The sequence below is a fragment of the Passer domesticus genome, chromosome 2 (assembly GCF_036417665.1).
Source record: "Passer domesticus isolate bPasDom1 chromosome 2, bPasDom1.hap1, whole genome shotgun sequence".
Classification (NCBI taxonomy): Eukaryota; Metazoa; Chordata; class Aves; order Passeriformes; family Passeridae; genus Passer; species Passer domesticus.
In genome coordinates, this window is record NC_087475.1 from 2,025,855 (window position 1) to 2,042,128 (window position 16,274).

Below are 16,274 nucleotides of genomic sequence, written 5' to 3' on the forward strand. Positions count from 1 at the left end.
AAAGGCAAGGAAAGGCTGTTGTGTATAATCAGGAGAACTTCCTCACTCTCCAGCCTGACGCATCTCCCGTTTGGAATAAAAACCAGAAGTGGGTCAGCTTTGGGACTCTCCTGAAAATCAGGAATCCCTTTGCGGAACCAGGACACGGCTCGGGTGTTGCATGGGAACAGAGGGAGGGGAAAGTGATGAGGAAGGGGCAGCATTCCCTGACTTCTGAGGGACACCAGAGCACAAATTGCTCCAAAATGAGACCTCCTGAAGTTCAGGAGGTGCTCCCTGTCGCTAAATTGTTGTGGAATAATGCCAGAATACCACAATGTCCCGTTCCAATTTTAAAGACAAACAGAAGGAAAATACAGAATAAAACACCACCTGAATTCACACTGGAAATGTGATGGATTTTCGTCCCTGACCTTGAGGTTGCTCCTTCTCCTGAGCTATTTCTGAGCCCCAACTCACTGGCTTCTCTTTGCGGGTTTGACCCAACCTCCCTGAAATCCCCTCACCATTCTATTAGCTTATTTTAAGTGTTTCTCTTGGAATTTATGGGATTTAGGATTAAGGAGTGAAGTTTTAAAATGTATTTTGCTCATTTTTTTGGGATGAAACTTTGTGCACCTGCCCACTCATGGGCAAAGTGTCAGGTGCTATTTGCAGTTTCCTAATATTTTTTATAGAATTCCACTCTAATTCAGCTTCAACTCTTATTTGTTATTTATGCTCCAAAACCCTTTTTATTTCTACCAGTAACTACTTTTTATGGCAGAGATAAATCAGATTTTGAACCCCTCTGGCCTGCCTGGTCTCTCCATATTGCAGGAGACATCAACTGCCGTGACTGTTGAATTTTGAGAGGAAAAAAGGTCAGAGAAAGAGCCTTCAGCAGGTCAGGAACCTGCGAAATTTTTACATCTAAGTGGGAATTATTTGTATTTTTAGCCTGACTCACTCTGTTGCAAAAATCAGTTTTTGCAAAGAGTGCTGGGGAGCCCCGAGATGACCACAAGCTGAAAATTCTCATTTTAAATTGAAAATATGCCACTTAAACCCAACCATGGGTAACATTATGCTGCCTAAATTAGCAAGGGTGGCTACCAGAGTCAAAATGTCACTCTCTGGGTGGGTTTTCATCTTTTTTCCCCAACGGGGTTTCACCGCTTAAAAATCAGAGCGACACGGAAAACCGTGCGGAAACGCGGAAACCCGTCCCGCGCCTTTGGAATGGAACTGCGCTGGATTTTATAGCATTCCCTGGTGGGTGACACCTCCCAGCTCCTGTCCAGGGGCAGGAGATGGAGCTGGAGCCCCCCCGTACCTCTGCCGCTCCTGCCCACGAAGCGCAGGTCGTTGAAGCGCGCCACCTGGTTCTTCATGGCGGCCGTGGCGTTGCGCAGCTCCGCCGAGTAATTCTCGTCATTCCCGGCCATCACCGTCACCAGGGTCCCGTCGGGGACGTCCCCCAGGGCCACCACCTGCGCCAGCAAGAGCAGAACCCTCAGTTTCCTCTGTTTCATTGAGAAGTCAAAGCAAGGGGAAGAAGCCGCGGTGAAAATCTGGGTGGGCCAAGCGGGTGTTGGGAGTTATTCCCGATCTGCTGCGATGGGAATTCTCTTCTTCCCCCAAGTGTTGGAGCCTTTGTTATTCTCTAATCAAGGATTTTCAATTTGATTACAGAATTTGAGCTCTGAAATGATAAATTCCACACACGCCCGCTGCTAAATCGTAGCGTGGTGGTTGATTTGTTGCTGCACTAAAACGTTTTCCAACCTGGATAAAAAATTCTTCTCCCCATTTCCTGGAGAACCAAAATACCTAAGATAGTGAGTTTTTAAAATATTACCATAACTTTTATTGTTTAAAATGCATCCTTTTTTTACTCCTCATTGTGGTTTTCTACCATTTTAAACCAAATTTTTCCCAGTGGTTGGACAGAAATTTTTCTTCCTTGATGCACCTCTGAAACACCCAGCATGATGTGAAATGAAAAATGCTCCGAGATGAAAAATACAGAAAATGAGCTTTCCAAAATCTCTGAAATTGTCAATAAATAAATTGAAGTAGCAGCGCTCGATGGTTTGATTTATATCAGGAGCACTTAACAGAGCTGCCCAAGCAGAAATCCAGAGCAAGGCTGTGGAAAATCAGGCCTCAATCAAATGTTTAATCCCAATTTACTGAACAATTCCTTTCTTTCCTTCAGGAGCATAAAGCAAATAATTTTCAGACCTCACCCTCGAATGGATGGATGGAAGGAAATCATTACCTGAACTAAGGACTTTTCCCCTTTCCCCAAAATATTTGTGCTCTTTGGTGCCAGAATCCATCAAACCTTTAGGAACACAGGATTCGCTGGGACTTTGATGAGAAATATAAAGATTTCTTAACTTAAAGATTCTGATTTTTTTTAAACTGTTCACACTGGTTTAATGATGAAAAATTTGATTTTTCTCGTAGCTCCTTGAATTCCCCAGGCAAATTCAACCTGCTGGAACTCCATGGACATCTGGGATCTCTCTCCATGTCCTCTGGCAAAAATCAGAGCTTGAATTATTTTGTCTGATTTTCTTTAGAGCCCATTGCTGTTTCGCTAATTCCACAGCACTGCCACCACAAAACCCCCCTCACAAACCCCCAAAAAACAAACCGAGAGATAAAAATCCAGCTTGTTTTTAATTCCTCTTTTGCCCTCTGGAAGAGGAACCAGCCCTGCATTGCGTCCTCTGAGTTGCAGCTCGAGATTTTCCTTCCTCTTAACATTTTCTGACTTCAGTCCAGGCAGTTACAATTGGCTGAAGTTTGTCACAACCTGATTTTATTTCTCTTTTAGATCTGTTTCCTCTTCAAAAACAGGATCAGCAGCTCCTTTGCTTGATCCAGCTCTGATTTTTATCCCCCAGCTACAACCACCTCCCAAAATACGAGAGAATTCCCCATTTTCAGGTATTTTCCAGCTTTTTTTTTCCACAGGAGGCTGAGCTTTTCACTTCTGTCCTTACCATTTGCTCACCCCCAACCCTGATTTTCACTTCCACATGCAGAGCTAAAATCTCTGGGTCAAAATTCCCTCTTTACATCTTGATTTTGACTTCCTCTTTCCCCGTTCCTCCCTGGCCCCAATTTTTGGGTTTTTGTTCTCCTCTCTGTGCTGTAATTTGGTTTTTTTTGGGCCTGCACTCAGCTCGGCTTTTCAGATTTCCCTGATTTTGGCAGAAATGAGGCCCTGCTGGAAATGTTGAAGCTTGGAAATCCTCACAAAATCAGCAACCCTGCAGCCAGTTCTCAAAAAATCCTGCAAAACTTTGATGCATCCACATCTCATAGACAAAAAACAGGAAAAAGGGAAAATCAGGGCATTCCCCTGCCATGCAAATATTGAATTTAAGGGAATTTATGCCCGGATTTTAAGCTTTCACAAAGTTTTTCATGGGTCCAGGGACAGTTGTCTCTGACAGAAATATTTTAAAGCTTTCAAATCCCAACCTCGGCGACAAAAAACGGGAAGAAAAATCTTAAAAATGAGTAAAAACTGACCCAGCCTGAAAAAGAAACCGAGCTTGAAAGTCACAGACAATAGGAACAGAAATACAAATATTTACATTAGAAAAAAGACTAAACAGATAAGCTGGGACTTGTTACTGGAGTTATCAAGGACTTGGTTGTACTTTTTACCTCTAAAAATTTGTATTTCCCGAGGAGCAAGAAGAATATCAGGCTTGCAGTGCTGTGGGGTATCTAAATTTACTTCTCCTGCATCAATTAATCCAAATTGGCCTCTTAAATGAAGATTTGGATTCCTAACAGCATTTGGACAATTAATTTATATGGCACCTTATTGCTTATTGTGAATTATTTTTAAAGTTTCTCAGAATCATTCGTAAATTTAGGAAAAAACAATGAAAATCGATCACTTTGGTTTGAAATAATAACCCAATCCTGCAGATTTTTTTGTGGATTTTTCTAAATGTGAGGAGAAAACCTCTCTGGCTGCCTCTTTTTCTTCCTACAATGAATAAAAATAACAAATACTCGATAAAACCCAGCGCATTTTGTCTGATACAAACTAAAATATTGGCAGCAGAGGAATGACCTGAAGTGATTTTTTTTCTTGCCCTGGGCCAAACGATCTAAAAAACCCAGATTTTTTTAAAGATGGCTTTGCAAATACTTAATATTTAGTAGAAAACCACTGCGATGTAGCAAATCCTTTCAGGATTTATTTCTCAGCCGTGAACAGAGAGAAAATTTGGGGGGGAAAACGAAGAACACGGAGGCAGCAGGTGCCTCCCAGCCCACCCTTCCAGGCTCTCCTAATGAAACCTTCTCCTAATTTTCGGGTTTTAATTTATTTTTCTGTTTATTTCCAGGTGGAATTATCCCAGTTTTCCAAGCTCCTGGAGAAGCTGCGTTTGGAGCGGGGTGAGCCCTGAGACTGCGGGGGACAGAGGAGGGAAAGCGGCCGCGGGCATCTCTGAAACCCCCCGGAATTTTTTTTCCAGGGGCGATTTCCACATCATCGCGGCATTCCCGGGGATGGGATGGGAATCAGGCAGGAGAGGGAAGAGCCACCTCTGCTGTCCTTCCTCCGGGATGTCACCCGGACTGGGATCCCCCAGGAAAAATCGGGATTTCTCTCATCTCCCTTCCCGGCGGGGCAGAGCGCCTTTCACTCCCGGATTTTTCCAGCAGGAAAACTTCCCGGCTAATTAAGAGCCCGCTGCGTGGGGAAGAGTGTAATAATTAATCTAAATGTGGGAATTTAGGAAGTGACCCCGTGATCGGTTCCTCCCTTTGCCCCGCTCTTATCTGCGGAAGACGAGAGCAGACACAATAAAACTTTTCCCTCCTCAGCTGGAATTCCCGAAGCTGAGCTGATTCCCTTCTCCCTCGTTTCTCCACTCCCCAAAACACACCAAAGGCTCCAGTCTGGTGGCCTTCAACACAAACACACACATAAAAAAAAAAAGTTATGCCGAAGCAGCCGGGGTTTAGTGACCGCAAAAAAAAAAAAAAAAAAGCTCGGGGTTGGCAAATCCCGATCCTAAATCAACCCCCGGGGCTCCCGGGAGCTGCGTGTCCGTGCGGCTCCCGGCTCGGATGAAAGGATAACGAGAAGAATAACGAGAAGAATTCCCTTTTCCTCCTCGCTCGGGAGCCAATTTTCAGAGAAAACAGCGAGTTCAGGGAGTCAGCCACAGTCCCGGGTCAAAAAACCAGCGTGAGCGAGGGGAGGAGGAATTTACTCCAATGAGGAGGATTTTACTCCAGTGAGGAGGATTTTACTCCAAGGGAGAAGGATTTTACTCCAAGGGAGAAGGATTTTACTCCAAGGGAGAAGAATTTACTCCAGTGGAGGAGGGTTTTACTCCAAGGGAGGAGGATTTTCCTGGGAGCCGGGTAACGGGAAGGGAGGAAAGCGCCACAAGCATCCCCCGCACGGCTCGGGGCAGGAGGGAGCCCGGGATGTTCTCTTCCATTCCCTCTCCCTTTCTTTTCCCGGATTTTACTTGGATTTAGCAAGCAAGGGATTCTGAAACGCGGGGAGAATTCCCAGCGGGCTGCCCGGGCTAGGCCGCGACTTTTGCTGTTGTTGAACCGGGCCAGTAAAAGAGGAAATGTGGGTTTGGGATTGTGGCTGGGCTGTTTTGTGGTGTTTTGTCCCTCCGAGAGTCCCTGGCAGGGGAAACCCGGCACGTCCCGGGGCTGCGGGCGGGTGTCCCCCGCGGGTGGCACCGGGACAGAGGGACAGAGGGACCTGCCACCACCCTGGGTGACTTTTAGGGGATCCCGGGGCTCCTCCAGCTGCTCCCAGCGCAGCCAAACTCCGCGGGGCCGGCTTTTGGGAATAAAATGTATTTATTTCTGGTTTTCCCCTCCTTGAGCAGAGCCGCCTGTCACTGCCGGAGTTCTGAGTGGGGAGGAGAGGGAGGCAGCGGCTGCAGGGAGCTTTTCCCGGCCCTTGGCATTCCCAGGCTGCCCCCGCTCCTGCCCCGGAGCGGGAAGGACGGGAAGGATGGAGGGAAGGAGGGAAAGGAAAGGATGGAAGGAAAAAGGGAAGGGATGGAAAGAAGGAAAGGGTGGAAGGAAGGAGGGAAAGGATGGAAGGAGGGAAAGGAAGAGATGGAAGAAGGGATAGGATGGAAAGAAGGAGGGAAAGGATGGAAGGAGGGACAGGATGGAAAGAAGGAGGGAAAGGAAAGGATGGAAGGAGGAAAAGGAAGGAAGGGAAGGAAGGAAGGAGGGAGGAAAGGAAGGAAGGGATGGAAGAGATCGAAGGAAGGAGGGAAAGGATGGAAGGGAAGAGGAAAAGAAAAGGATGGAAGGAAAAAGGGTAGGGAAGGGATGGAAGGAAGGAAAGGGGGAAAGGAAAGGAAAGGAAAGGAAAGGAAAGGAAAGGAAAGGAAAGGAAAGGAAAGGAAAGGAAAGGAAAGGAAAGGAAAGGAAAGGAAAGGAAAGGAAAGGAAAGGAAAGGAAAGGAAAGGAAAGGAAAGGAAAGGAAAGGAAAGGAGAAAGAAGGAGGGAAAGGGTGGAAGGAAGGAGCAAAAGTAAAGGATGGAAGGAGGGAAGCACGGAGCGAGCCGGCAGCAGATCCGAGCCCCCATCCCCGCATCCTTCCCCGCTTTTTCCCCCCATCCCCACCCTCCCCTGCCCCGCACCTACCTTGAAGGCGATGGGCAGCGTCTTGTTGCAGCGCCAGTGCGTGGGCAGCACGGAGCAGAGGAAGTTGGGGCTGTCGGTGCGCACCAGCTCCCCGGGGTGATCCGCCAGGACCTCCACCATGCTGCGGTCGGCGCTGCGCAGCTTCCCCGGCAAAGCCCCGCCGTGCTCGGCGCCGGGCAGCGCCAGCGGCTCGCTCATCTTCCCCGGGCTCAGCGTGGTGGAGGGCGGCGTGAAGCGGCGGCTGGTGCTGGTATCTACGGGGATACGCATCACAACAAGCCTTTAGGGCCACACAACACCTCCGCTGAGTTCCTACAGAGCGGCCACGCGAGCGCGACTCCTCGGCGAGCCGCGCTGCGGGGACCAACATAAATGAGACCCCGCGGAGAAGGAGGTCCTGAGCCAGTCCCCCGAGTTAATTTGGTTTTTTTGCTGATTGCCTGAGCTCTCGGCTTGCTGGCCCGGCGGAACAGATCCCGTTAATCCGATAAGCGCGAGGGTCGTGCGGTTTTACCGCGGCCGGGGCGCGGAGAGTGAGCGGGGCCAAAGCTCATCCCAAAGTGCCCGGGAGAAGGAAAAACAGGGAGGAGAGCGAGCACAGAGGCGGTCGGAAAGACGAGCAGAGCCTGCGCTCTCCGGGTCCTTCCAGGTGATTTCTCTCCGGTCCCAAGAGAAACCAAAAGGAGCCGGCGTCTTCTGGAGGCAAAAATCGCTCTTGGAGGGAAATTCGGGGCTGATCTTCGGAGGAGGCGGATCGCGAGCTCGGCTTGCTGAGCAAAGGTCAGCTGGCTACAACTGCATATAAATTCACGGCCACACACTCACGCACACGCACATTTACCGCACTTCATCAAATATTTACAATAGAATCTGTAGAGAATTTAAACACAACCGGAATCCATTAATGTTCTCTGCGAGATTCTCTTTTTCTTTTCTTTTCTTTTTTTTTTCTCCTAAAGCAGCCTTGAAAATGAGCTTCAGTAGTTTGCTTGGCGTTGCTCTAAGAGCGCTCGTGTCATGACCTTTCAATCATTCTTGCGCAAAAAGGGGAAAAAAAAAGAAAAAAAAAAAAAGAAAAGAAAAGCTCAGTGCACGGCATTCAAGCTTCAAATCTCTATCTTTGGTATAACGCCTTTCATTAGTTTAAAGAAAAGTCACAGCCGATCGCAAGCGCCGGAGCTGAGAGATCCAACAGCTGCAAGCTCGGGCTTGGGGATGTTGGTTAAATTGTGGGTTCTCTCTGTGGTTTTGTGTGTGCAACAGCGCTCTCTCTCTCCCACTCACGTCCTCCTCAGCAGTCAAACCAACAGTCTGCAACAACTTCGGCGCTCGCTGCCAATTCTCTCTTTTTTTTTTTTTTTTTCCTTTCAGTATCTCAGGCAGTCTTCCTCTAATTCGGCCACAGGAACCGGCTGCTTAACAATATTCGAACCGCAGCAGGTGGAAGGCTGCTTGGGCAAACACGGCTTTTCCTTCTCCCCCTCGTCCTGCGGGATGGAGCCCGCCGCGCGCACAGAAACCCAAAACCGCCGGCGACAGCAGAAAAATTCAAAAAAGCGACAAAAAAAAAAAAAAAAAGAAGCCCTCCCCAGTCAAATCTCTACTTTTGAACGGGTGCAATCTTTCCTTCCGCGGAACGAGGCGGCGGCGGGAGGGAGGGGGTGACCCCACAGCGGCGGCGAGCAGCGGGCGCGACCAAACCCCGCAGCTGCTTTAGCGAGAGCAGCTCCAGCCTCCGCCCGGCCCCAGCGCCTTTCCAGGGCTCTCAGCTTCCCGCGGGCACGGCGAATTCCCGCCGGGATGGATGCGCGGAGCGAGCGCGCCCGGCCGGCGGCCGCCGGGCTGGCTGGAGGTGGCCGGGAGCGAGTCGGGGCGGCGGAGGCGTGCGGAGGAATGTCATTCCCCCGGTGCTTTGCATACGGGGAGGGCACCGGCCAATCACGGCCCTACCGGGGCGCGGCCGCGGGCCGGGGGCTCCCGGGATCGGCGCGGAGCGAGCGCCGGCTCGGCGGGGACGCCGCGGCCGCGCCTCGTCCCCCGGGGCACCGCGGTCCTGCGACCCCCGGCCGTGCCCGCCGAGGCTGCCGCTCGCCCGTGGCTCACGGAGAGCCCGCAAGGTGCCCGCAGAGCCGCAGGCACCGCCCCGACACATGCCCGCCGCCGGCCCCGCGGCTCCCCGGTGGCCCCCGGGCGAGCTGCCGGCGCTCTCCGCTCCGGAGCTTTCGGGGGGGACACCTGGGGGGGTCCCGGACACGGCCACCGCCGCTGGGTTTGGTGGGGCGGTGGCGGCGCTCCCAGCCAGGGCCATCCCTGCCAGCCTTCCTCCTCCTCCTCCTCCTCCTCCTCCTCGGCACAGCCCAGCACCGCCGGGGACAGCTCGGGCACAGCCACACGGCCACCAGCGGGTCGGGTCGCCAGCCGCCGGTCGCTGTGAGCCCGCGGAGCCGGTAGCGAGGATGCTGGGTGGAGGCGGGGCTGCCGGGTCGGGCTGGGGTTTTTTTTGGTTTTGGTGGCTTTATAAAAATTATTTTAATTTTTTTTTTTTTCCCCCGCCGATTCCGCGAGGGTAACCCAGACCGGGAACGGGGCGATCCCGGCCCGTCCCTGCCACTGCCGGAGCCCAGACCGGGAACGGGGCGATCCCGACCCGCCCCCGCCGCGCTCTCGGCGCTGTCTTTGCGCTTCGCTCCGCCAGCTCTCAGCCCTCTCATCCGCCCCTCCCCGCGGCCACCCGCGGGCCGCCTCCCCCTCCGCCAGCCCCGGCAGCTCAGAGCGGCGGGGGATGGATGGATGGATGGATGGATGGATGGATGGATGGATGGATGGATGGATGGATGGATGAAGGGATGAAGGGATGATGGATGAAGGGATAGATGGATGGATGGATGGATGGATGGATGGATGGATGGATGGATGGATGGGATGAAGGGATGATGGGATGAAGGGATGGATGGATGGATGGATGGATGGATGGATGGATGGATGGATGGATGAAGGGATGATGGATGAAGGGATGATGGATGAAGGGATGGATGGGATGAAGGGATGAAGGGATGGATGCAGTGGATAGATGGATGATGGGATGGATGGATGAAGGGATGAAGGGATGAAGGGATGGATGGGATGAAGGGATGGATGGGATGAAGGGATGGATGGATGGATGGATGGATGGATGAAGGGATGAAGGGATGATGGATGAAGGGATAGATGGATGGATGGATGGATGGATGGATGGATGGATGAAGGGATGAAGGGATGATGGATGAAGGGATGGATGGATGGATGGATGGATGGATGGATGGATGGATGGATGGATGGATGGATGGAGGGATGGATGGATAGATGGATGATTGGATGGATGGATGGATGGATGGATGGATGGAGGGATGGATGGATGGATGGATGGATGGATGGATGGATGGATGGATGGATGGATGGATGGATGAAGGGATGGATGAAGGGATGAAGGGATGGATGAAGGGATGAAGGGATGGATGCGGCGGTCGCGGGGTCCCCCCGGGGTCGCTCCCGTCGGGGGCGCGCTCGGTGCAGTTCCCGCCGTGGCCGCTGGAGGGCGCGCGCCGCCCGCCGGCCGAGCGGCCCCGGGGGGACCCCGGGATTGGGAATTTGGGGATCGGGATTTGGGATCGGGATTTGGGTTTGGGGTTGGGATTCGGGCTCAGGATTGGGGATTTGGGGTCGGGATTTAGGTTTGGGAGCGGCCGCCCACCACGGCCCCTCCTGTCCCCACAGGGGCTGAGACCTCCCGCATCCCCGGGGACAGCGCTCCGAGATTTGGGGTTGGAATTTGGCATTTGGGGTTGGGATTTGGGGCGAGCGGCCGCTACAGCCTCGGGAGCTGCTGCCAGCGCGAAACAAATATTAATTAAACCGGCGGGGAGAGCTCGGCGCCTGCTGCGGGGCACAGGGATGCGCCGGGCTCGCGAATTCCCGGCGGGAGCGAAGCTTTTCCCGCATCCCCCGGGCTCCGGTGTCCCCGTCCCGCTGTCCCTCGGCGGGGCACCCGGGGATGCCCATCCTGGCACTGCCCAGGGTCACTTTCGGGTCCTGTCCCCCACAAAAAAGCGCCCGCGCTTGCAACATGTCCCTTTTTTTAAGCAGCCGAATTTGGTGCTTGAACTATTTCGCGCCAAGTTCCTAAATTTTTTCTAAGTTTTAAAATCTTTTCTTTATTTTAATTTGTTTTTAGTCGCGTGTTTTCCGCTTTTTCGCTCCCGAATTTAATTTTCTTTTCTATTTTAAGGGGGAAAAAAGAGAAATATCCAGGCGAACGGCTGTTACAAACCACAGCTTAAAACCCATCTGGGCTGAATTAATGGCTGATAACTTTTTACGGGCATGGCAGAGATAAGAAGAGTTATTTTACTGATGTGCATCCATCTGCTAAAACGTGAAAAAACAGCGTTTAATTGGTTCTTTTTTTTTAGTCAAGGGAGGGGAGGATTTTATATTTAAATTCATTAATATTTTGAGCTGAGTTTCACTCCCTGCTTTGCATCTCGCCTTAATTCGAGCTCCTTGTAAACACGAAATAAACACGAAATAAACAAAAATAAACACAAACACACCACACGCGCGTGGGGAGACCCAGAAAAAGCCACAATTTAACAGAAACCCCACAATATTTACATTTCCCCCCATAAATTCCCGGCGTTATCAGGGTTTAATGTGGGTTAAAGGCGACAATTTTCTCTTTCTTCCCTGCACGGAAGCTTTGGCGAGGGAAGGCCAGGAGTTAAATCAGAGAGAGCAGCCAGGGCGAACACCGCGGGGAGGATATTTTGATATTTTGGTGCAGATCGAGCTGTTTATTTTACAGCCCCATTAGCACCGCCCGCACCTGGCTGCGTTTGGTTTTATTTGGATTTTTTTTCCCCCAGTTTAGTGGGTTTTTTGTAGGGTTTGTTTTCCTGTATTTTTTTTAGCCAATTCTCTTCATTCTTTCCTTTCTAATTTTATTTTTGCGTGATGAGGAGAGCAGCTCTCAGTGATGCTGATTGTTCTCGTGTTGCTCGGGAAAAACGGGAATGGAGCAGCTTTTGGGAGTGGAAACGATGCGAAGCTGATGCCGCTTCTCCCAAAATGAGGTTTTTAGCATCCCTAAATTTCAGACGGGGTTTTGGGATCGTTTTTGGGAATCGCCATGGCTGTTACAACTTCCCCAGTTTGTATTTTGACACCAATTTATATCCGCTGGAAACAAACCCCAAGGGAATTTCCATCCTCCACGGCATCCCTCGAGCACAAAATCCCGATTTTTTTCCCACACCGCAGCCCAGAAAAGCTTTGGAATTGCCAGAGAGAGCAGCAACAATTTCGGGGTGAATTTGAACCAGCCTGAACAATATTCCCTGCCCAAGTTTTTCCCTTTTGCACCTGAATTCCTTTAATTTATGCCCAAAAAAATCCCCGATCCTGCAAATCTCATTCATTCATGGAGCTGCTGGTTCACTGCTAGAGGCAAAACACGCTTAAAACACCATTATAAATATATTTTTATCAGGTTATTGAATTATCCCTGTAAGTATTTATTGCTTTGGAGTCATTGCCTGAGCTGAAAAAAATTCCTATAAATTAAATTAAGTTATTTGGGGGGTTTTAAATGAAACATTGCACAGGGAAAAGGGACAGAAAATAAAGAAAAATATGATTTTGTCCTGATTTCCTGCACTAGTGTCTCTCACACGATGGGGAATCACCCAAAATGCCACCGGGAATGGGGTGGGACAGGTGATGGGAATTCCCTGACTCCCAAGGATCGGGAAGTGCCCAAATCCCTGCAGGAATTTTGGCTTTGATCTCTGTTACAGCCCCAAATCCATCCGGGAGCAGGGAAAGTGCCGGAGCTCATCCGGGGCACAGCAGGGAGAGAGAAATAACCCCAAAAATCGGATTATTTGGGGTCCTGGAAAAACCTCCCAAGGACTTGCAGCCCCTTTAGGATCCTCAGCTGTTAACGGTGCTTAAAATCCCAAATCCTGCAGGATCCTCAGGCGATAATGGCTAAACCCCAAACATTTTTAGGATCTTCAGGTGATAATGGTAGGTAAAATCCTAAATCCTTTAGGATCCTCAGGTAATAATGGCTAAACCCCAATCACTTTTAGGATCTTCAGGTGATAATAATGGGTAAAACCCCAAATCCTTTAGGATCCTCAGGTAAGAATGGGGCTTAACACCCCATCACTGTTAGGATTCTCAGGTAAGAATGGCTAAAACCCCGGTTTTTTTAGGATCCTCAGGTGATAAGAGTGGGTAAAATCCCAAATCCTTTAGGATCCTCAGGTAATAATGGCCATAACACCATCATTTTTAGGATTTTCATGTGATAGCAGTGGGTAAAATCCCAAATCCTGCAGGATCCTCAGCTGATAACGGGGCTTAAAACCCTAAAGCCTTTAGGATCCTCAGGTAATAATGGTTAAAACATCATTGCTTTTAGGATTCTCAGGTGATAAGAGTGGGCAAAATCCCAAATCCTGTGGGATCCTCAGGTGATAATGCCTAAAACCCCAATCACTATTAGGATCCTGAGGTGATAACAGTGGGTAAAATCCCAAATCCTTTAGGATCCTGAGGTGATAATGGGGTTTAAAACGCCATTGCTTTTAGGATCCTCAGATGATAATCGCTAAAACCCAATACTTTAAGGATCTTTAGGTGATAACAGTGGGTGAAATCCCAAATCCTGCAGGATCCTCAGGTGATAATGGAGCTTAAAACCCTAAAGCCTTTAGAATCCTCAGGTGATAATGGCTAAACCTCATCGCTTTTAGGATCCTCAGGTGATAACAGTGGGTAAAATCCCAAATTGCTTTTAGGATCCTCAGGCGATAATGGCTAAACCCTAATCACTTTTAGGATCCTGAGATGATAACAGTGAGTAAAACCCCAAATCCTGTAGGATCCTCAGGTAATAATGACTAAAACATTATCACTTTTAGGATCCTCAGGTGATAATGGAGCTTAAAACCCCACTGCTTTTAGGATCCTCATGTGATAAGAGTGGGCAAAATCCCAAATCCTGTGGGATCCTCAGGTGATAATGCCTAAAACCCCAATCACTTTTAGGATCCTCAGATGATAACAGTGGGTAAAACCCCATCCCCTTTAGGGCCCTAAAAGCCCTTCCCGTTCTTCACCAGAGCTTTTTTCTTTCCCAAGAGGACAATCCATGCCCTAAATGTTTTGGGAGGTGAACGTGGCTCCTGTTGGAGGAGGTGGGGAATGATTTTCCTCAATTTTCAGCAGCTTCTCCCAGAAATGGGTGGGATGGACACGGATCCACACAGGAAGGGAATTTCCTTTCCTCATTTCAGCACCCCCATCCCTTGGAAATTGCACCCCAGAGATTAACCCTTGACTAAAACTGCTGGCACTGATGGGAAGGGAGAGGGAGACAGGCAGGGAAGGACAAAAAAACAAGGTGGGAATAATTTTTATGGCAATAATGTGAATGGAAATCATTTTAATGGGAATAATTTTAATGGGAATAATGCCAGAAGTCACCAAGGAATATCATCCTTGGATTTACAGAACTGCTGAGAAATCGCTGGGAAGAGCTGGGGACTGGGGGAAATTTCTGCTGCAAAAATCCCTTTTTGGGGTTTGTCCTGGGTGGGTTTGCTCCTCCCCCTGTGGGACTGATGTCTCAGGATTTATCTTTTCTATTTTTCAGATTCTCTGCTGCCTTGGAATGCCAGAGCTGGGCTCTGCTCAGGCCTAAACACGATGCTGTCCTGGGATTTGAGCACTGGGAAAATGAGATTGGATCAGCTCTGGGGGTGATCCCTCTGCTCTGCTCCTGCAGAGCTGCCCCAGCCCTGGAATGCTGATCCCAGCCCAGGAGGAGCTGGAGCTGCTGCAGAGAGCCCAGAGGAGGCTCCAGGATGAGCAGAGGGATGGAGCAGCTCTGCTGGCAGCAAAGGCTGGCACAGCTGGCATTGTTCACCTGCACAGGAGAAGCTTTGGGCTGAGCTCAGGGTGGCCTTGCAGGGCCTGCAGGAGCCCCAGGAAAGCTGGAGAGAGACAATTTCCAGGGCATGCAGGGACAGCACACAGGGAATGGCTTCCCACTGAAAAATTATAGGTTCAGATCAGATATTAGGAACAATTTCCTCCCTGACAGGGTGGGCAGGGGCTGGGATGGAATTGCCAGAGCAGCTGGGGCTGCCCCTGGATCCCTGGCAGTGCCCAAGGCCAGGCTGGACACTGGGGCTGGAGCAGCCTGGCACAGGGGAAGGTGTCCCTGCCATGGCAGGGGTGGCTCTGGATGGGCTTTGAGGTCCATTCCAACCCAAACTATTCCATGATCCCATGAATGTTTGGAAAAATGCTGCTTTAGGCACCCTTGCCAGTGCCTGGTTTCTCAGCAGGTTCCTGCAGACAGAACTTTCTCTTCTGCTTGGATAAAAGCTGAGGGGCAGAGAAGTAAGAACCAATATTTAATGTTTGTCTCCATCTCTTTGTTGTGAAATCCTGAGACCATTTAAATCCACAGCAGAACTCCCCCTTCCTGAGGTGGCATCAGCAATGTGCTGTGGAGCTCAGGATTGTGTTGGAATGGGATGATTTTTAAGATCCCTTCCTTCCCAACCCATTCCAGGATTTTATGATTCTCTAAGAACCCAAATTCCTCTTGGGGAAGGGAAAAGAAATCCATCCCAGCTGCAGAGTGATGCCTTGGGAAGACAGAGCTAAAGAATAAAGCAAGCATTGATTCAAAGGATCTCCTCCATGGATGCACCTTGGGCAGCACCAGAGCCCAGCCAGGGCTGCACCCAAGATCTCCATCCTAATTGCTAATTGATTTATTTCCCCCTGGAAAGGAGCCAGACCTGTGGTGGGATCCAAACCACTGAGAACCGAACAAAGACCACCAAAAACACTCCTCCACAGGCAACTCCAAAACAAGGAGCAGGCTGCTCTTCCCTCCTCAGGAAACTGGAATTCAGCCTCCCAGATTGACACATTTTGCACCATTCCTCATCTTTTGCTCAGTGCTCAGGGGCTTGTCATTGCTTTGGTTTTAAACCTTAGATTTCCTGGTAAAATTAGGATTAATCAATCCTTGTGATGCCTTGGGAAGGCTGAGCCAGAGCAGAGGCTGGGCAGAGCTAAAGAATAAAGCAGGGATTTATTCAAAGGATCTCCTCCATGGATCCACCTTGGGCACCACCAGAGCCCAGCCAGGGCTGCACCCAAGATGAACCCAAATGGTCCCAAAATGGACCCAAGATGAACCCAAATGGTCCCAAAATGCACCCAGGATGAACCCAAATGGTCCCAAAATGCACGAGCGCTGCCGGGGTCTCTCCCTGGGCTCAGCTCTGCTCCATGTGCACATTGCAGTTCAGTGTCCAACCCCAGCTGCAGCCCCTGCACTCCCATCCTTGTTTTTCTCTCTGCAGCCCACGGGGTTTGTGCTCCTGGGCTGAGATTTGGATCATTTGTCCTTGGTGCCCAGCTGGAGCAGGAATTGTTTTGTCTCCCTGCTCTGTGCACAGAGCTCACCATCCCAAAACATGAAGCTCAAAACTGCACAAAAAACTCCAGCTAAAATTCCACTTATTCCCAAGGAATCAGGAGCATTTGTA

The 16,274-nt window shown here is 50.1% G+C and overlaps 1 protein-coding gene across 2 annotated transcripts in view; it reads right to left on the reverse strand.

Annotated features, from left to right (window-relative positions):
- Window positions 1–6,951, reverse strand: part of RUNX1 (RUNX family transcription factor 1) — an 86,426-nt gene extending 79,475 nt beyond the window's left edge. For both annotated transcript variants that reach the window (XM_064405585.1, XM_064405580.1), the window contains exons 1-2: window positions 6,658–6,951; window positions 1,316–1,472 (exon numbers count right to left, since the gene is read on the reverse strand). In XM_064405585.1, the coding sequence (XP_064261655.1) occupies window positions 1,316–1,472; window positions 6,658–6,927 (427 nt within the window). In that variant the 5' untranslated portion in view covers window positions 6,928–6,951. The remainder of the gene's footprint in view (window positions 1–1,315; window positions 1,473–6,657) is intronic.
- Between the last annotated feature and the right edge of the window lie 9,323 nt (window positions 6,952–16,274).